We start from the raw sequence: 21,885 nt of genomic DNA, 5'->3' as shown, positions 1-21,885 counted from the left end.
TAGGTTTTCGGCCCCTGATGACAGGAACTAGCTTCAGTCTGAGCTCCATCTACAAACACTGATTCCTTTGACTGATTTTAAAGAGAGCGTTAAAACTCTGTAATCAAGACTGTTGGTCTGTAAATGTTTCAGTTGATTGTGTACGTTTTTTTTTTCTGTGTTTGCAAATGCTTTTGTTACTGTAAAACTGTAATGATGTGACTGTATCACTGCTGTCTTGGCCGGGTCTCCCTTGTAAAAGATTTCAATGAGACCAACCTGGTAAAATAAAGTAATTGTACTTTTCTTTTTTCTTTTGGTCAGACAAGTATAGTTTTTGATGGTACCTGCTTGACGGGTTCGACTGTGACTCAGAAGACTGATAAATGACACATCAGCAGCACGTCGGATGACACTTCTGCGGAAGACTGGAGTCACAGTCGAAACTATCAAGCAGGCAACATCTAAAAACTATACCTTGTCTGAACAGAAGAAAAAAGAAAAGTATAATTACATTAACAGAAGACAAAATGAGCATCATTAGCCTGGTTAAATAAAGGTTAAGTGAAAAAAAAGAGGTCTGCGGTCTGTGGTTCTCTTGTCTACGTGTTGTTTTTATGCAAAAAACCTGGCAAAAGACAAAAGACATTTTTGCTTTTCAAATGTAATAAAAGAAAAAAAAGACTTGAACCAAATGAATAAATAAATAAATATCTGCATTAATGCAGACAGATATTATCTATCTATCTATCTATCTATCTATCTATCTATCTATCTATCTATCTATCTATCTATCTATCTATCTATCTATCTATCTATCTATCTATCTATCTATCTATCTATCTGTCTGTCTGTCTGTCTGTCTGTCTGTCTGTCTGTCTGTCTGTCTGTCTGTCTATCTATCTATCTATCTATCTATCTATCTGTTCTTCACTGACAGATCTGAAGTAAGATATTAAAAAGTTAAAGATCGGAGGTGTTGTCTAGTGACATAGATGTTAATAGGAGGAGCTTGACCTTTGACCTGGAGCCTCATAAGGTGCTGACTCCAGCTGGAGATGGAAGCAGACAGCTGAGGCAGTGTTTGTCTCCACTGAGCAGCTTCGAGTCTCTGAACGACCGGACGACTGAGCAAGAGACAACATGGACAACACTGACAACCTGTTTCATCCCAGGTACAAAGATAAACATGTTTTAATTTACTCAGTATGTTCAACCCCACTGGTTTAACCCCAATTTTTTTTTTTTTTCCAACTCTAAGAATGTATGCATTCTCTGGTGGCACTGACTGTATTCTTTGAAATGTGGCTTAATTTGATGATACTGAATATTGAATATGGAATTTGAGATTCATTTTATTAAAATGTCGGTGCAGTTACTGGAGTTTTAAATGTGTTTCAGTGTTGGAATTTCAAACATGGGAATTTTATACGGGAAGTCATTTTGTTTTCATGTATATGTATATGTATATGTATATGTATATGTTTTTCATGATTTCTCATAAACTGTTTTATTTCTAAGGACTAAAATACCATTATTAATTTCTTTTGTTGCATATTCAAAATAAACTGAACTGAATTGAACTGAAATTACAGAAAAATTTAATCGATCATATCCTTTGGAATTTTGGAATGTTTGGAGTTTGTTTCTGTAATTCTTTAGGAACTGGATGCTATTACTATGTTAGGACTAAGTGAAGCATTTCATTTTCAGTGTTTTAAAAGGACAAAACTTGATATAAAGATGGCTTTCCCTCTTAAAGGATACTACAAATAGATATCTTACTAATCTAATACATCTAATACATTCTGATGTTGTGTTTTATAATGAACATGGCATTTTTACAGTAATAATCATGTATTCTATTCTATGTGTACGTCTGTCTGATAAAGTCAGTGGACAGAATGTTTAATGTGAGTGTTGTGTTGCAGTAGTTTGTGTTATTTATAGCTGGATGCCTCACTGCAGCTGTTGTCTCTGCGTTTCAGTTTAGCAGCTGCTGTGTGTGAGTGCGTATTAAACATGCAGTGAAGACCTAATAGTTCACTGGATGGACTCAAACATCAGTGAAAATGACATTTAGTCACTGTGTTTTTGTGTGTTTTTGGTCAATGTGGGCGACTAAATATTTCCTTTAGATCAGATGTTTAGTTTTTAGATGGTAGTAGACATATGTCACCTTACATTCAGTCAGTGAATGTATTCATATGCTGTTGCACGTGTCTGTAGGGGTTACCTTGATGGAATATTCATGTGGTTTGTCTTCATCAGAGGTCCTCACAGTCACACTAATAGACATGCAGATACCTGTGTACAAACAGACTGTGGCAAAAGTGGAACAGGAATGATTTATTTATTTATTTATTTATTTGCATTAAGAGCGGCTAATTCCAAGATCTGAAACGTCCTCATGGTATAAAGCATAATGTCTTACTTTTTCAGTAAAATCTATCATTAACGGAACATAAACTAAGTGTTATTTAGTATTTTTTCCTTTATTTTTGTTCATTTTATTTGTTATTTTTTCTTGTTCTTTAATATATTGTAAATTTTCTTATTCATTTTTGTTCATTTTATTTATCATTTTATTTGTTTTTTTTTTTTATTGTGGCTTATGCTGTTTAGTTTTTCACATTTTGTTGCCAAAAACAAAAAAAGTGATTTTTTCAGTAAAATCTATCATTAACTGAACATAAACCAAGTGTCTCCATCCACCGTCTTTGATCCAATTCCATGGGTTTTACTGGAGAATCAATACTGTAGAAGATGATGATGTTTCCACGGTAACTACAGAGCCTCTGAACGTCCAAATGGGTCATATCTGATGACTAAGAAAAGATGACAAACTGTATTTTACGCCAATTATTTACATGGATTGATAGGATTAGCGGATTAACAGGTACTAAACATTTATATCAGTAGATGATTTTGGTCATTGGTGGATATTTGGGTCTTTATGGGTTAAAGGTTGCTTTAAACTGCAGGAGTCTGAGCTGTGACATCACAATGTTTGACAAAATACGTATATATGTCCAAACATGTCCTGAGCGGGTGTGACCAAGAAGCAAAGCAATGACACTATGAGTGATCATCCCTGTGGTGTGTTTATAAACTACAATCACCAAGTCCTCCCATCCTGGAACTGATATGTGGCCACCCCCTTTTTCTGTGAACCACTGGGGCCTCAAAAGGACTTTCAGGACAGTAGGAAGGTCTTCTTGACCTCTTTGTAACACTTTCCTACATCATGAGCACAAAACATTTAGGAATAGGCAAAATAGTGCTCAAATTGCATTTCATTTTCTTCAGACATTTCAGGTTGTTCATATTTGTTCACATTTTATTATTAAAGAATAGTTTGTTAATGTAAATCTTTCCATAATTTGATGGGCTTTTTTTGCACTAAAGCAGTGTTTTTCAACCTTGGGGTCGAGACCCCATGTGGAGTCGCCTGGACTTCAAATAGGGTCGCCTGAAATTTCTTGTAATTGATTTAAAAAAATAAATAAATAAATAAATAAAAGATATATGGTGAGTTGAGAGACAGTCATAATACATAAAGGACATGACAAACTCTGAAGCTGAAATTGAAGCGCTGTGGTTCTGTTTATCTTGTGGCCGGTTTAAAATGCTGCAGCTCTTTCATAATTCAATAATAATAATGGTTTGAGTTATTGTTTGTTCAGTATTAATTGTCAGCCTTGTAAATCCAAGCTGGACTGACTGTACATATCCTGACAAAAATAAAATCCTCACTTTATGCAGCAATCTCAACCTGCCTTTTCTGCCTCTGTCCATAATAATATACATTATATAGCCTAAATGTCGTCTAAAATTGAAAATGTTTATTTGCAACATAGTATAGCAAGCTACTACACGATCAAAAGCAAATTCATTTTAGCAAAAAAAAAAAAGTTTCAGTTTTAAATGTCCGGGGTCACCAGATATTTGTGACATTAAAAAGGGGTCACGAGCCAAAAAAGGTTGGGAGCCACTGCACTAAAGCAAATAGCAAATGTAATATTATTGACATAATGTAATATTATTGTTTTCACATGAAACCAAGAAGAAAATTTGGAATAATCATTTATTGGTTATTATGCTATTATATTTTACTTGAGATCATGTTGGTCTGTGTGTGACTCCTGAACTCAAACCAGTTCAACACCCTTGAATGTTAATATCTTCAATGTAGTTTTTGCACAAATTCATCTACATATTCTGCTCTATAACATTACAACTTGATGTGTCAGTTTAAGCTTTTAGTTTTCAATTAAACTGTTTTTTCCAAGTCAACAAAACTTTTTTTTTTTAACCCCAGATTTAGTTACATTCTCATACTCATACTCATTAGGATTTGGCTGATATATTGATCTAATGAATGTCACATCTCAGGAACCTCTTGAATTGAATTGAATTGAACTGAATTTTGTCCAATTTTGCACAAACACTAGAACTACTAGAACTTGCTTTAAGAGGCCAGAAGTCAAGGTCATTAATGACATAAACAAAGGTTCGCTAAACTATAAAGCCTGTCACTAGTAATAAATAGAACTGTATGTCACTGACATTCAATATTATGGACTTTTTTCATTCTATTTTTGGACCTTCTAGTCATTGTAGCACCCATCTGACCATTTTTTTTGCATAAAAAACAAAATGAAATGAATGAGCAACATAACATCAGACAGATAAACAGATAAGTGTGTCTGCAGGTAGAAAAGCCAACAGGTGTGTATCTTAATCCACCTGTCGCTCAGCTGTCAGACAGGAAGTGCTTTGAAGTGGACCGATACAGCAGCATTCATGTCATTTCTGTTTGGACTGAGAGAAAATTACAAGTAAATCTGTTTCTTGTCGCTTTATCATCCCTCAGGGAACAAAAACGTGGCCAGGCTTTCCTCTTAGATACCATCATATAAACATGTTAACAGTGACTGGAGTCAAGTCCTGGATTAAAATGTCACTTTAACACTTTAATTTACATTTTTACTAATCCTATGATGCCATCTAAAAGGGTGAGTTTAAAGTGCACATCCACTGTCAGTCATTAAATTAGTGTCCAAATCAGTCTGGGATGACTTATTATCAACTTTGAGTTGAGTTGACTCATATCTTTTTAAATCCATCTGGACTTGAAACTTAAAGAATCAAGCTGCTGAGGTTTTTTCTATTGTCAACTATTCCTCTGTATAAACTAACAACAACTGGATCTATTAAGATGATTTATTTTTTTTACCCCTACATTTTAAAACAAATATCTTTACTTCCTACCCCTTAAATAATAAAAAAGGGCTTGTTAGCCAAAGGTTGAATCCATACAATGTTGTTTGCCTGTATGTGTTTGAATAGAAATACTGTAGATTTAGACTGAGTAGAAAAGCAATTATAGGGACCGTAGACCCTTAAGTAGGGAAAACTAGGAGGATGTAATAACATTTGTCAGTCTTTTGGCTTGTAGATTAATTCTGTTCAACTGGAAACAGGCAAAGGCCCCTGCTAATGTAAACTCCAGAGAAATGATGATACACTTACATGTAGGACATATTTTCATTTAATTAATGGAAACAGGAGTTTTACGTGATGACATCATGATGACATGATTGCCTTTTGAAGGGCATTTTTTATTTCCTTATTTTTAGCTGTCTACATTAATATTATTGTATATATTTATATAATGTATACTACATATATTTTTTTCTTTATTGTATTCTATATTGTATATTCTGTATTTGTATTCTTTGTTGCTGAATGTTGGATTGATTATTTCTTTTAAAGTCACGTGCAACTTCAGGATTGTACCACATATTGCCTATTATTATGGAAGCTGTGATGTATGTTGTTCTTGAGAAAGACACAATAATGAGTACTTAAAAAAGAGAGAGAGATGTAAATGATAATGTACTTTCCATGTTGCAGTGGCACATTGAAAATTATTAATTTAGTTAGTATGAAAAAATCACAAGACTGATCTTTTAAGTTTTAATGGCATCAGACTAAAAAAGATCTCTAGGAGGTTGTGTAAAGTTTTATATGAAAATTTGTCTATTTTCCCTTCTGCTCCTGCACTTCCAGTGTGTTTTCTGTGACATAAATAAATACAGGCAGTGAATTTTTACAATTCCTTCCTTCATTCTGTGTTTGACAGCAGGTGTTTTTCCTCTGTACAGCCTTGCAGCAGCTCTAACAAAGCTGGATCCGGAGGACGGAGAGCAGATCATGGAGTATTTCAAAACTCACGCTCTGCTGAGCAGAGAGAAAGCACGTAAGAACACAATCAGGAAAAAAATCCACTGCATACACACCTGTCAGAAAATATATCTGATCAGCAACACACATCAGTCTGTTTGATTCTGTATTTTAATCCATTAACAGAGAACCTCCAGTCAGTGCAACACATCCTGTGTATGTTTCAGTGCTGCAGGCGTCAGTCCGAGAGCAGAAGAAACTGTTGGTGGAAAACGCCAAACTGAAAAAAGACATTGAACAACTGAGAGGTCAGCTGCAGGAGAAACAGAGGAGACGCACTGGTAAGGAAGTACATTCTTTAACACTGGAAAGTTTACACCAACACTGAGACCATGAGAGGACTTTTTGATAAAGTATAGAGCGGAGGAAAGGAAGGGATGATAATGACGATGATAAGGGTCAGGAAAGTAAAAAAAAAACTCTAAAAATTAATGCAAAAAAAAATCTGATATTGTCTGAACAAATGGGTAAAAGACAAATGATCATGCTGAATATGACCACTTTGGCTTATAGAAGCTTTTTCCCCCTGAAACTTTGTTTTCTGTGCTGTACATGCATTACATACGTCCAGATTGGATCTTAAAATTTTCTTCTTTGCTTTGATGCAGTAGTCAACTCAAACTCCACATTTTCAAAACAGTTAACACACAGGCCTGAGCTGTGGCACTCATGCTCAAAATTACACATTTTGTTTGCAAAAGGCTGTAACTGTGCCAAAATGTTTAAAATATGATATAAAAGCTAATTTTGCCTTCAAACAACAGAGCTTGCACAATGGACAACAAAATACAAAATACAGCACTCAGTGTGAATCAGTGCACCATTGCTTATAATTATGTTAGCTTTCATGCCAGTGCCAGTTGTTGTCTTTCTACATAAGCTTTGTGCCAAATTTTTCATCTTGCAAAGACTTGGATCCAGAATCAGAAATGCTTTGAAGCAAATTTGATTGATTTCAGGGCATTCTTTTTTCAAACTGTGGCTGAAAACTGAAATATGGTAAATATTACAGAAAATAAACCAAAATAAATTTATTACAGTAAGAAAAAAGAAAGAAAGAAAGAAAGAAAGAAAGAAAGAAAGAAAGAAAGAAAGAAAGAAAGAAATGAGTTCAAATAGCTACCGTGGATCTTGATGATGGGGTTAGGGTTGTTAATTGAAGATTTGTGTGAAGGGGTGTCGAACAGGTGCTTCAGTGACTTCATACTGATCTAGGTAGATTCTAATAGTTAGGAATACATGGTTTCTCTTTGATTACCATAGTTTAAACAATGGAGTTGGAGCTGCTTGAATGACATCCGTATTAACTGTTTTTGTAAAAGGGTGTAAAAAAAATGCATCAATCCACTGAGAAAAGGTTCACACATTTGCAAAAGATGACTTCTGTTCTGCTGAGAAAGTGATGATGAAAACCAAGTGGATCCCAGCTTCTTTCAACAGGTCAAAGCAATCAAGAAAAACTGTAATACAGAGACTGAGAAATGTTTGTGTGTGGCCATTAGAACTTTACTAACCCAACAAACCCAATGATGGCCTATAGGACTTTAACACAGTATCGCTGTGTTATCACTGACTTTACAAAATACACTTGAGCACATTAGAAATAACAAAAAGTCTGAAACATAAAAGTTTAGAGACACACAGGCTGCTGGTTTAGCCTTTGAATGTAAATTAGAATTACAAAGATGTGGTGAATGACTTCCAGACTAACATGTTTTATAAATCAGTAATAACTTCATGATGTCAAATTTGTTTCAAGGGATTATTTCTAAAGGAAGAGAAACATCTGTTTTCAGATCTCATCTCTGTTTCTGTCTTTTTCAGCCAAAGCTCTCATCTCTCAGGCCCCGCCCCCTTCCCAAGTTAACCCCGCCCCTAGTACACCTGTTGATCAACCTCCATCACCCGCTGGAGCAACAGCTCCTCCCACCTCCTCATCATCCAATGAGAGGAGAGACAGACAGAGCAGGAGGAGGAGAGGAGAGAGGAAAGGTGAGGAGACATGGAGGAAGGAAGGAAAAAGGAAAGGATGGAGGAAATGAGAGGAGAAGAAAGAAGGGAAGGATCAATGGAAAAAGAGAAAGAAGGAACAAAAGAAAAGAGAAAGCAAGGAGGTGATAAAAGAAAGGACGTCAATAAAAGGATGGAAGAAAGGAAGTACAAACGGAAGAAGTAAGAATTAAAGCAAGGAAGGATTAAAGGGAGAATTGACAGGAAAATAAGGAAGGAATAAAAGAGAAATGAAGTAAGGAAGAAAGGAAAGAAAAAGGGAATGGAAGGATGAAAGCAAAATAAAGGGAAGGAAGGAAGGAAGGAAAGAAAAAGAAGGGAATGGAAGGATGAAGGCAAAATAAAGGGAAGGAAGGAAGAAAGAAAGAAAGAAAGAAAGAAAGAGGAATGGAAGGATGAAGGCAAAATAAAGGGAAGGAAGGAAAAAAGGAAGGAAAAGGAGAATGGAAGAATGACGGTATTTTTCCTTTTTCCTTCACTTACTAACATCACCATCTCTCCAATCCTCTCTTTCCTTCAGCTCGTCCCAGCTCTGACTCCCTCTCTTTAGGGGCGGAGCCTCAGGTTGACGTGTCCCGCCTTGATCTGCGTGTCGGTCGCATCATCAGCGCCCGTCGTCACCCGCTGTCTGAGGCGCTGATCGTCCAGGAGGTCGACGTGGGGGAATCTGCTCCTCGGACCGTTGTGGCTAAACTGGGAGAAAAAACACAAATAGAAGAGGTATGTTTGGAACCAGAACTCAGTCAACACAGTCAGAATGTGGTAACACTTTAACCCTGATGAACAAAACAGTCTTTGTGTATTTCCTTCATTTTTACTTTTTAAATCTTTAATCTTTTCAAAACTCAGGTGTTTTTAAATCCCTCCTGCCTTCCTTTCATCATCTAATCTGTCTTTTTGGAAAAAAAACCTGAAATAAACTTAATATGAAACAACATTTCGCTACAACAAATCTTTAAAAAAATGTACATTTCATGTTGTGGTGTGGTTTTGTGGAATCTAATAAAACAAAATATCAAACTGTGTGAAAACATAATAAAATTTAAGATGTATAAAAAAACCTTATTTTCCAGAGATATAGTAACAATAGTTACAGATAGATAGATAGATAGATAGATAGATAGATAGATAGATAGATAGATAGATAGATAGATAGATAGATAGATAGATAGATAGATAGATAGATAGGTAGACATCATTGATCCTAATCTGAGTAATTGCAGTTTGCTTTTTGTTTTGTTTTTAGATAATGTGAAAATCTAATCTAATCTAATCTAATCTGATCTAATCTAATCTAATCTAATCTAATCTGATCTAATCTAATCTAATCTAATCTAATCTAATCTAATCTAATGTTATCGAATCGAATCTAAACTAACTAGACAGATAATATTAAACTGAATTTGTAACTTATTTTGGCCTTTTGTTTACCTTAATATTTTTTCCGTCCTATGTTCGAAACAAAGTTTATCATATCCCTTCCATCTCTCCTTGCATCCTTTTAGCTTCAGGGGAGTCTGGTTGTGTTGATATGCAACGTCCGGGCCTGTAAAATGAGGGGCGTGGTCTCTAAGGCCCGCCTCCTCTGCTGCGTTCAATCAGATGACTGCATTGAGCTGCTGACCCCGCCCACAGGAGCCACACCTGGAGATAGAGTGACCTTCCTCAATTACCCAGGTAACACAGTGCCGTCCCCACAGTAACCACCGACCTCTGACTGAGATGAACCTTTTTTTCTTTTTTTTTTTTTTTTTTAAATTTATCTTTAATTTACGTCACTGACTGAGATGAACATTAAAGGAGCAGTCGGTCTGATGTTCTGCGTTTGGTTTCAGGTGAGCCGGACCGAGAACTGTCGTCCAAACAGAGGGTCTGGGAGCTGCTTCAGGAGGACCTAAGGGTCGATAGCAAGGGGGTGGCTAACTATAAGGGCTGCGGGTTTGAGGTGAAAGGGAAAGGTCTGTGCCGAGCCCCCACCCTCACCAACTGCACCATCAGATAGACAGCAACAGCACCATCCACAGGACAAAAGGAGAAGTGCACCACAAAGCTTTCATTAAGGAGAATTTGCACTGTCAGCTGGGCTAAGGAAAGTTTTACGCACAGCTCTTACAAAATTAAAAACACTTGTGAAAGTTGATTGTGTCTTTCCTCATTTATTTTTCATAATAAAACACTGCTATGGGTTGCATCAGAGAGGCATTAAATCACATGTATTTAAGATCGGGTAAATATGCTGGTTATGATACTAACTCCAATTACTTTAGCTGTTATGGAAACACCCAAATATGTTAACATTTGTTTTTTTGTGGTTTTTTTTTTTTTTTTACAATTTTCACAGTCTTTTAATTGGTCTTGATACACCCACTTACTTTTGTTAAAAATGGTGATATACCTCTGACATAGTGGTGCCTTAATTCTTTTCACTTTCAAGTAAATTTAAATAAAATGTAATTAAAGGTAATTTCTAGCAAAAACAAACAATAAAACATACCTGTATGAACCGGAAATATCACCACATTTGTCATAAAATGTAATTAAAATCTGTAATTAGCTAAATACGTACACATTTCTATTTTAAATTTAACCATAAAATAATTACTTTTATGATTTATCACTAGCATCATTAGTTTAATATAAATGTGATTTCTGCCACAACTGAACACAAAAATAAACACTCACATATTGATGTAATTTCTGAGCATATAACACAAATAACGTTTAATCAAATAGTCATTTTGATATTTTAAACAAAAAAGCAGAAAACTGAAATAAATACACTGTCACTACATGTGTTCAATAACTATAGATACATCATATATAATTTGTGAGTTTCCTGACGTTTAGGGTTCAGAGTGAACCCACGGGTGAACCCTCGGTCCTGACTCTCAGTGCTCTGTGGTGGTTTTTGGCGGACAGGCAGAGCGCTCTGTCTCTGATTGGTCGTCCTCTGATTGATGGCCAATTAGAGTTGTTGTCTATGAATGAGAATCCGCCGTCCACAGCCTTGGCTAGAGATCTGAGCCAATCAGTAGTCTGCGACAGGAAGTCTGATGACTTAAACCCCGCCTCCTTCAGACGGTCAGCATGTGTGAGGAGGAGTAAGGTGTGATGATGCCACTCTGGACCGAAAAGAGTCTAGACAAACAAACAAACAAACAGACAAACAAACAAACAAACAAACAACGATAAACAAAACATCAACACTAAGTAAATATACAACTAAAAAAAATCTAATGAATAATAAGCAAACAAAATATACACCAAATAAACAGTAACTAAATGACAAATAAATAATACAACATTGAATAAACAGTAAATATATAAATAATAAATAGTACAAATAAACACACACCTCGACATGTTGTACCAGTCGTGACTTTTCGTTTATCAGGTCGGCTCTCACGACGATCATGATCACGTGCACGCCCTCAGGACACAGCTCATGCACATCATGTGGGCGGGGCAGACCAGGGGGAGTGTCAGTCACGTTCAGTGTGAGGTCAGACTCCGCCCCCTGCCTTCTGAAATACTTTGGGAAATTCCAGCTGATGCGGCGACACTTGGTTGTCACCGAAACATCCGAGACACAGACGCCTGTTTGGAAAGCATTCCCACCTGTGGAATACACACACGACAAAGAACATAAGAGTAAATTAAATACAACTGCAGTTAAATCAGCTTTGTTTGTGTTTTCCTTTAATATTATGGGTCTGTCATAAACAAGAACATAACGACTTCACAAAATATGCAACCGTTAATAAACAATGGTTTTGTGAATCATGTTTGATGTCATGTGTACTTCATGTGTTGATGTCCTAACCATATTTGAAAAAGTCCAACGACATTCAAACAAAAGAAAGAAAAACTAAGTACTAAAGCAAGAAATAGACACACAGTCTAATTTACCCAATTCAGTAGTGATGGGAAACTCTGGTCCTTTTAAGGATCTGGATCATTCTGAATCTGTCATTGATAGTACCCAGGTAGTACGAGTCAGTACGAGTCACTAAATGTTTTGTGTAATTGTAGATCCACTGTGATCTGTAAATTGGAATGCACATGTGTAAATAATAGACTGAGCCATAATATTGTTGAAATGGCATCTTTTTTTGTACAAAAACAAAGAGAGAAATTGGAGTTATACTATTATATTAGTAAATTACCCTTATTTTTCTTAAGAAATTTCAGGTTCTATATGGTTGTTCAGGTTATTCACATTTTCATAATGTAATTTTACTTTTTTTCCACACTAAAAAAAGAAAGTTTTGGTTATTATTTATAGATTATTGTGCGATTATTTTACTGGTCTGGCCTACTTTAGATGAAATTGGGTGGAATTTGAAATCTGAACTAAATTGAATTTGATGTAGACTGGTCTTTCCAAACAGTAACAATTAAAGCACTTTTCATTCGTCCACATGCTCAGTTAGCAATGGAAAAGCTACATGACTGTATGAACAAACAGATGAAAAAATGGGAGAAAAAACACATCAAACCGAGGCTACATAAATATTCCAGGATCTTCCAAATCAAACCTCTCCTCTCCCTCACTCTGATTCCAGCCTACAGACCAGATCTGTGGAATAAATCCACCCATCAAGACAGAACAGGAGTAACCATCCACCAAACAGACCAAGATGGAGAAACAACTTTACCTGAAGAACGGCAGTGACCAGGAACTGTGAACACACACCACGGACAACAACACACACAATACAAACAGGAACAAGGACTAATACTATTTGCACTAGAGTCGCTGTCCTCACTTTGGACAATGCTGCTATTTACAGTGTTCCAGTATTTTACTGATGATCCCGACACTGCTCTGTTCTTTAGGAAAACTGTAAATATGTAGAATTTTATTTTAATGTAATTCTAAATTTAATTTTGTTCTCTAATTCAATGTAAGTAAATGTCAACACCTATTTATTATCTTCCTGTTTGATAACACTTTTTATTAATTTCCTTTAAACTATAATACCATATTCTATTCTATTCTATTCTATTCTATTCTATTCTATTCTATTCTATTCTATTCTATTCCTAATCAATAAAAATAATACATTTTACTTAAAAGTGTTTTCAGAAAGACACTTTGCAGAGCTAAATATAACAAATATGACATTCACATGACAATATCTGATAATAATATTAACAATATTAATTCCATATAGTCATATTACCACAATAACAAAAGATCCAAACTCTCCATTGTTGCTTTAAATTTTATATTTAATCTTTTTCAATGGTATGAACAAACATTTATATTTTAGTATGCCCAATTTCACCTTTTTGTCTTAAATTTGCATTTATATTTGTATTTATATACTTCTCATTTCACAACCAAAACAATGCTTACAACAAAACGGCGCTTTTGAAAGTGTGAATAAATCACATATGATCCAAATCCAAATAAAATATGATTAAGATTATTTTCAAAAACGACATTTTGTAGAGCTACTAACCAATCAGAGCATTCCCCACAGAGCTCCGCCCACTCTGTCGGTCCCCTAACAACAGCACATTTAGGGCCAGTACGTTCCTCTCGCCATCAGCGTGGTCAAAGGTGTTGTTTCCATGACGATGCAGAGACATATCAGGATGAACTGGAACCTTTAGTCCCTTCTGTAACACAAAAGGGCTGAGTTATAATAACACCTCTCTCTCTCTCTCTCTCTCTCTCTCTCTCTCTCTCTCTCTCTCTCTCTCTCTCTCTCAACAGAATTGTGTTTTTACACTACAGTGGTTAAAACTGCAGTTCACAACTATAAATACTGTATTAAAAGAGATCAAAGAAGACACATCTTACCTGCTCAGGTGAGGACATGTTTACTGACAGATCAGTGTGGGAAGTGGAGTGTGTGTGTGTGTGGTTACTGGTTAAATTATTACCAGCTGTTACCCATCATCCCCTGCTCTGGAGTTGTAAAACACTGTAAAGGTGATAAACATCCATGCACTTCTGAATTGAAGGCACAGTTTCATTTACCTTAAAGTGTCAGTTCTCGTGTGTGTTATTACTGCATTAAAATACCTAAAAATAAGTCCATGTCCATGTTGTGCATGTATATTATTGAGATGGACTTTGTATATTTCCAACAATGTTCAGTTAAAAACAAATGAACAAAAAACAATTAAAATTGTTAGCTGTAATTGCATAAATTGAATATAATATCCATCATCATGTTTTCATGATTGTATAATCATAAAATTAACACACAAGAATGGGAATTGTGTTTTAGTTATTTCCGAATGAGTCATACAGTTCTATGTACAGAGGGAGTGGGCTGTAAACATGCTGCACCACCTTGTTTCTACAGTAGCTCAGACTAGTAGTGACAGACTTTATCATCTTCTTTCAGTTCTATAGAAGGTGGCATCCAGTATAAAGGTATAAATGTGCATTAATCACATTTACAGTAATGCGATGTATCTGGGGTAGACAAGAATTCTTCCTTTTTTTTTTTTTTTCAATTCTCTTTTTATTAGGATTTTCCACAGTTAACATGTTTATTCACATAACAATTCACCATTCTCATCCATTCGTCTGAAAATTACAACTGAATCACACAGCGATATGTCTGTGACTCCACAGACAAGACAGATAAGGATGATTGGTCCTCCCTCAGTAATACAAAAGATGTAATTTATACAATACAAAATTAAAAACTAAACTCCCTAGAACAGGAATGTTGGGGTGCACATTCATGATATTAACCCTATAATGCCAAACGCATTATATTTGATACATGAGTTTTGAAGCCCTCTACATAATCAGCATGATATTTTTTTTCTTGAAAAACCTGATGTATACAATTAGATACATGCAATACACAGATAATCCACCAGGGGGGAGGAAGACTGTCATTAATGAGGAAGGAGGAAGAACTTTTCCAGTTCTGAAAAGGTATTACCGGTTTGTTAGACACGTTTGTGTTACATTATGTTTTTGTTTGTTAAAAATAATAATATTTGAGCATTGAGACCTGATGTATCAAATACGATACAAAATTGAAACTCATACACGGAAACTAATATTTGAAAAAACTTTTTTTTTTTGTTGTTCAGACAGACCAATAAAGGCTCCAGTTTCAAAGAACTGGAATTTTCTGTCAGTGATTCAATGGTTCAGGCTTTACTGGGTTAAAAAATTAAAAGAAAAAAAAAAAAAAACATCGATACTAAAGGGTTAAAAAGGAAAAAGGGGTGAAATGTGGCTCCTCCTTTTATAAAACCTTCCAGAAGGGGCCAAAAAACAAACACACATTGCTAGTAGAGAACTCTGTGTATTTTGCAGCCACTGCAGTTGAGGTTTAGTTGGTTGTATTCTACTACTTCACCAAAAGATGTCACTAAATATCACAGACTACATTTTTTTTTTTTTTTTACTATTTTTTCACCATGCCATAAGCAAGGGTTAGGGATAGGTTTATAACAGTTGAAGCGTCTGGCCAATATCCACATATCAGATTTCATTTGAAGGGGAGCGTCTTAATCTCTGTGTTTATCTAATAGGTGAAACAACCCAGAGTGTAACATCTTAAACAGCTCTAATCTGACAGTGGGTCGCTGTTACCTGGTGGAGACAGAGAGGTTTAATCTTAGAGTATGGCTATTTGGCCCCATCATTACTTTGTGCTTCATGTTTCTTTTGATACCATGCATTATACCTCCATAAGGGACCACATTTACATCCCTATTATGTACATGGACACACACACACACACACACACACACACACACACACATATACACACTGTACTATGTGTGTGTATTAATGCATTATTCTGTCAGTGTAATGAATGAAACAGATGAAACAGCCAGCAGCCTCGATACTCAGCTCTAAAATATGTGTGTGTAGTTTCACTTTTGTGTTTGTGTGGGTTTATAGCCTGTGTTCATTAATGTACTCATTCAGTTTAGTCCAATGGTAACAGTGTCTGCAGCCTCAAATAACTAAATAATGGAACAGTACGGAAATAAAAATAAAAATGTTCTTTAATTTGTATTTCATTGTAGATAATATGACTACAATATATTTCATGTTTTGTCGGGTTCAACTTCATTTCTTTTGTAATGGTATATCTACTCTTCACATGTGGCTACAACACATTCAAGAAATAGGTGGGAGAGTAAAGAATTTACCACCTGTAAATGGTAATAATAGATAATAATGTTGGTAGTTGTTTTCACACTTTAAGAACTAAAGACCCAAACATGCACTGGTGACCAAAATAATCCACTGATGTAAAATGTTTAATACCTGTTGATCCATTAATCCTATCAATGCATGTAAATAATTGGTGTAAAATACAGTTTGTCATCTTTTCATGGTCATCAGATATGACCCATTTGGATGTTCAGAGGCTCCGTAGTTACCGTGGAAACGCCGTCATCTTCTACATCATTAATTCACCAGTAAAACCCATGGAGTTGAATCAGTGACAGTGGATGGACACACTGGGTTCATGTTCAGTTAAGAATATATTTCACTGAAAAAGTCACTTTTTCTTCAGTTTTCTCTGTTTCTGATATAATAACCGTTGAATTTCCTCTGAGCTTTAATGAACATCTACAGTCAGTGAATTCAATATAGGAAAAAACATGATTAATACTGAAAAAACTCAAACCAAAGAGAATAATATTACAATAAATGGTGATAAATCTCATAAGATAGGTTAAATATAGAGAAAAATGTATTTGGGAAGTGCCACAAAAGTACTACTGGGTCTTTATCAGTTAAAAACAGAGACCTCTGGGAAAGTTATCGTTTTGAGGGTACATGTGTTTCTCCAGAATCTCAATGTAATTTTCAGCGTCAAAGAAGTGACCATGACCTTTGGCCTTTACAAATGACACAACCCCAGACCAGGACACACTCTGGCCTCTGGACTTCAAAATCATTTTAACTCATTATTTATCCTAAATTACTCCTGTCCCAACTTTTTCTTTAATGTGTTGCAACCAGAATTTAAAGAACGAATGTACATTTACCAGTGCATTGGCCTTCAGTGGTGTTCTACCTGACTCAATCCACCAATTAATATCAATATGTCATCAATACGACACAAAAAAAAACAATTAATATCAATATGTCATCCACACGACACAAAAAATGCAATATAACAGGGTGTGGCATCACAGACAGTAATGTCATGTAGTGAGACTCGTGCATCATTTCAAACACAATCAACAATATTTACTGCATAAAATGACAAATACATACATACACTCAAATAATACTTTATACTCACCAAAACTACCGCTTATTATGCCATTATTTTTAAATTCTCATGTTTTGAAATTTAGTTGGTTTATTACAGAACAATGCAAATCATATTTAAAGAAAAAAACCAAAAAAAAAACAAACCAAAAAACCACTATCAGATTGTGTGTAAAAGTTTTTTATAGTGTCTGAAAGTAATATGAGATGATAGATGGATGCAAATTTATGTTAAATTTAAAGAAGATGCATTTCTTTTAAAGGAGTTCAACTGTTGAATAGTGCTAATTTAAAACTTAAGCAACGTACTTCCTTTGATATGTTCAAAAAAGCACTATTTGCATCTATTATTTGAGAGTTATGGCTGTAACTGATTTTTTTTTGTTTTACATATTTCTTTTTCTTTCTACTTGACACCATGTATTGTGTAGCTTAAGGTGTAACGAAGGTGGGCATTAATAAGCTTTGCTTCTGTCTGAGCCTTTTTCAGTCAAACTGTATTATTTCTCTCCTCTTCTGTTATTTTGAAATGCTTATATGACTGAAAATAAACAAACAAACTAATGAACTAACAAATGAATGAATGAACGAACTAAGTAACTAACTAACTAACGAACTAACGAACTAACTTATGCTGCGTTCCCGGCAACCCGTAACTCGTGTTTTTCCAACCTTCTACCGCTGCAAATGCACTGGAATGTCAGTCAAACCTGTGAGTTCCCATCCATGAACTCTTCTTAGATTGATATTCTCCCAGTTACAAGTTCTGACGTCATGTCGCGATGGCAGCCCCCATGGATGTGGTGTTTATGCAGATTGTTTATTAAAACAAGGTATTGCTCTGATATTATTTATCTACAAATGTTCTGCATAATCAGCAGCTACTCTGACGTTAGCTAGTTTTCAGTCCAATGAATGCAAGAATAAATTAATACCAAATATGAATCAAAATATACAAATAACATAACATTAAAGGTATAAAAGTATATATAAGCAAAGAGCAAACACCTTTGGCGATAGAAATGATTGTAAATGAACATAACATATGGTCCGCTATGCTGGTTTGTTTACATCTAACTACCACAATTCCTTGTACTCAGACAGTTTGGCGTGACTTGCCTGGAACGTTACAAAGTCGTGAGTCGTGGTTTGAAGTCGTGACTTAAAACAGGCCTGGAACGCAGCATAACTGACTAACTAACTTATAGTTAGCTAACTTATCTGTGTGACCAAATCCATTTCTCCTCCTCTGTCAGCCATTGTGTGTTGGTAAAATAGCAATTAAATCTATAACAGTATATTTTATCTTATGCAAGATGCTACACACGTAATTTGCTAGCTGCTCTGATTAGCTTATGCTCTTTGGCCGACCAATCAAATAACTGGAAAATGCCCATGTGATTGTTCACCTGGTAGATCACCCCTGTGTGGCCAACATGAAATCTGATTGGTTGAAGCAACAGGTTCATCAGGATACAGATTCTGCACTGTTGATTCTGAGTTTTGTTTTTTTTGTTTTTTTTTTTTTAAATTTGACCACACAAAAGGTGTAAAAAAAAAAAAAAAAAAAAAAGAAAGAAAGAAAAAAAAGTGCCTTGTTTAGTGTATCTGGACTAAATATGGCAAAACAGACGTCTTTCCTGTGACGCTTTGTGTTTGTTTTATGGTAAATAACATGAACAGGGAATGCTGATGTCAGAACACAGATTTCACACATCAAGCTATTTTATTCCATGTAAATATGACATAGATTTAGTGTTTAGAAGTGCATGTCCTGCCTGTTTTCCATTTGCACATATGGAGAAACATGGTTAATGTCACAGAAATCAAATAAATGTATGTGTTTTTTTTCCTGAGAACATAATAAAATGAATAATACTATAGATTAACCACCAAATAACGAGCAAAAGCAAACAGCAGCCTTCATGTTTTAGACACATTTTTCCTTTTCTTTTTCTCTGATGAAAGTGAAATTTTTCCACTGGCTGATATTTGGTTTCATCTCCTATAAGCTGATGTCACACAGCTGCAGGTGACTCCAGCTTTAAAGCACAGTGTGAATACGATCCGATTGTGTTTGTATAAGACAACCTGCTTCAAAGTTGACATTTATCCAGAGGGAGTGTGTTCCTAAATTCTGTTGTGTCACTGATGCCTCTGTGGTTTTCTGCTGGTGTTTATCTTATCTGACATCGATGGCTGTTTCGTCAGCGTGAAAAGGTTAAGAGTTTAATTGTCATCAAGATAGAGCAGCATGTAAAAACGGTGTGTCTCTGTGTGTTGGCTGTTTAAACAGGAAGTGTGGGATTTTCATATGAGGTTAAAAGAAAACCCCTTCTCTCCATCACAGATATTATTATTAAGCTGTCAAGTGTCACAAACTGCATTTCCTTCAGTGTCCAACTGAGGCTGCAGTGAGTCAGTCCCAATTGGCCCACATGTTAAAATGGGTGATCGTACAGCACAAATATATGCATTGAACATGGCTAAATTTATTTATTATTTCTGTTATTACTGTTTCAGTTCTGCTAAGGCTTAAAGTTATTTATAGTTAATAATGCTGTCTTTATTTGTGAGTTAGTGTCATGACTGAAAGAGACAACTGAGTCAATGGAAGAAACACAAATACCATATTAGATGGAAACAGCAGTGAAACAACACTATGCCTGAAGATATGTACAAAGAAATGTTAAATAAAGGCTTTGACAAAGGCTTTGTGAGACTTCAAAACAACAGTGCTTTATTACCAGACCAGTGCGTTGGTTTGGTTTGGTTTGGTTCAGTTGAGTTTGGTTCAGTTCAGTTCAGTTTAGGGGTGACAACTGTCGGCGTCTTGAAAGTACGCACACCTTCTGTCTGCTTAGATTGTTTGTCAATAAATACATTTAACAGGTGAACTTTTAAACCATGATGGCGATGGAAAAACAATCATCTGTTAACGTTTGAATATGTATCAGATGGAAACAGAAACTGAGAAGAATTCCTGAACACTCAGTTAAAATTTGCTAAACATTTATATGAAAAGCCATCTTGTAACTGCAGAATGGGCTTTGATTAACTGCTAATTTGGCCACTTTCTAGCTTCCTCTCTTGAGTGGGTGGGTGTTAGCATGGTCAGTGTTTTCGCTAAGTTAGCGTTAGCTTGGAGAGTTTCATCCTTTGTTCTTCCCCAGCTCCACCTTGTCAGATACAGATTTATATATTTCCAAATAGAAAACTCCAAGATGGAAATATTTGGCCAAACTCAGTTTCAAGCTTAGTTCACAAACCAATGGGTGAAGTTACACAGGCTTCATCTATTATTCATGTACCATCTACTGATATGATTCATGAGACAATCAAATGACATAGATCATGAACATATTGAAAATCACAACGTTTTTAAACAAAGTTGTATTTGTTGTATAATTTATGTCTGTAGATCATTTTTCTAGGGCAGTCTTTGATATTCAATCAATCAGATATGACCTGTTATAAATGTAAGACAGTCCCCTTACCCTAAAATGACCTCTTTTCTTTGTAATTTGAGTGATACATTTCCAGTCATGTTGCACATCAGCCCACACATAAAACCTGAAACTTGAAACATGTCCAAGTTTTAGTAAGATGGAACCAAAACCCACCAAACAGCTTAAATCTAAAGATGTATGTAAATGAATGTTCAGTGGAAACAGGAGGGGAGGGGGTCTAAGTGAAAACATCATGTCACGCTGGGATGTATAGGTTTCCACAGTGAATTGGGATCCCCAGTCCACACAGACTCCCATCAAACCAACAAAGATGGAAAACAAAAGGGAGGAAGCGGAAATGTTGCTGTGGGTGGACACTTTGTAAACTGATCTGTGAATACATGACTGTGCAGTGGAGTGGCCTTCAGGGCCGTAAACCTGACACTGGACCAGTCTAAAATGTAGGGGGTTCCACACTGGTTTAGACCGGCTGCAATGCAACGCTGATCATACAATATGTAATTTTAGCTCAAGTATTACTTCAGGAAACTTCTGTCTCTCATTCAGATGGTTTACTTCAGTAATAGTACTAAAGGTGGGGGATACATAGAACAAAATGTACCTTTAAGTAGTGTTTTAGTACTGGAGATTGGCCCAAGTGTTGAGACCTGTTGTAAGACCACTGGACTGTGACTGCTTTATGTTTAAATACCATTATTAGATGCAAAAGTTTCTGAAAAAACAATAGCTGGAGAAATGTTCAATTTGAGAAAAACAATGTGAAGATTCTTTGATTATTCAATAATCAAAACTTTTGCTTATTCAATAATCAATACTTAGGGTTGTATTTATCAAGTGGTGGTCAGAATGAAAAGAAAAGGAGGTGAGTGAAATGACAGGAGTATAGTAAAAATAAAAAATCATGTATTTTTTTTGTCCAAAACTGTATTTTGTAGTTTCAGTAGAATATGG

At 35.5% G+C, this 21,885-nt stretch overlaps 2 protein-coding genes across 3 annotated transcripts; one reads left to right on the top strand and one right to left on the bottom strand.

Moving 5' to 3' along the window:
• Positions 1-1,036: 1,036 nt before the first annotated feature.
• Positions 1,037-10,375, top strand: aimp1b (aminoacyl tRNA synthetase complex interacting multifunctional protein 1b). 2 transcript variants are annotated; one of them, XM_030162391.1, is made up of 7 exons: positions 1,037-1,154; positions 6,150-6,244; positions 6,396-6,509; positions 8,053-8,220; positions 8,759-8,958; positions 9,744-9,915; positions 10,074-10,375. In XM_030162391.1, the coding sequence occupies exons 1-7, from the start codon at positions 1,123-1,125 to the stop codon at positions 10,238-10,240; spliced, it is 948 nt and encodes a 315-aa protein (XP_030018251.1). In that variant the 5' UTR covers positions 1,037-1,122; the 3' UTR covers positions 10,241-10,375. The 2 variants fall into 2 exon arrangements, with proteins under 2 accessions (XP_030018251.1, XP_030018252.1); XM_030162392.1 differs by having other exon boundaries at positions 1,046-1,154; positions 6,131-6,244.
• Positions 10,376-11,088: 713 nt separating this feature from the next.
• On the bottom strand, positions 11,089-14,068 carry LOC115438363 (GTPase IMAP family member GIMD1-like). Its single transcript, XM_030161938.1, has 4 exons — positions 14,051-14,068; positions 13,707-13,866; positions 11,594-11,856; positions 11,089-11,376 (listed from the first exon to the last, which is right to left on the bottom strand). Exons 1-4 carry the CDS (start codon positions 14,066-14,068, stop codon positions 11,089-11,091), a joined length of 729 nt encoding a protein of 242 aa, XP_030017798.1.
• Positions 14,069-21,885: the final 7,817 nt, after the last annotated feature.

This window comes from Sphaeramia orbicularis, chromosome 18 (assembly GCF_902148855.1).
Source record: "Sphaeramia orbicularis chromosome 18, fSphaOr1.1, whole genome shotgun sequence".
In the NCBI taxonomy this organism is placed as follows: Eukaryota; Metazoa; Chordata; class Actinopteri; order Kurtiformes; family Apogonidae; genus Sphaeramia; species Sphaeramia orbicularis.
Note: the sequence above shows the minus strand (reverse complement) of the source record. Positions and strands in the feature narration are given on the sequence as shown.

Coding starts and splice junctions, on each gene's coding strand:
- aimp1b (XM_030162391.1), top strand. CDS start 1,123: ATGGACAACACTGACAACCTGTTTCATCCCAG. Junction 1,155..6,149: donor GACAACCTGTTTCATCCCAG/GTACAAAGATAA, acceptor TCCTCTGTACAG/CCTTGCAGCAGCTCTAACAA. Junction 6,510..8,052: donor GAAACAGAGGAGACGCACTG/GTAAGGAAGTAC, acceptor TGTCTTTTTCAG/CCAAAGCTCTCATCTCTCAG.
- LOC115438363 (XM_030161938.1), bottom strand. Junction 11,857..13,706: donor TGTGGGGAATGCTCTGATTG/GTTAGTAGCTCT, acceptor TGTATTCCACAG/GTGGGAATGCTTTCCAAACA. Junction 11,377..11,593: donor GACTGGTACAACATGTCGAG/GTGTGTGTTTAT, acceptor TTGTTTGTCTAG/ACTCTTTTCGGTCCAGAGTG.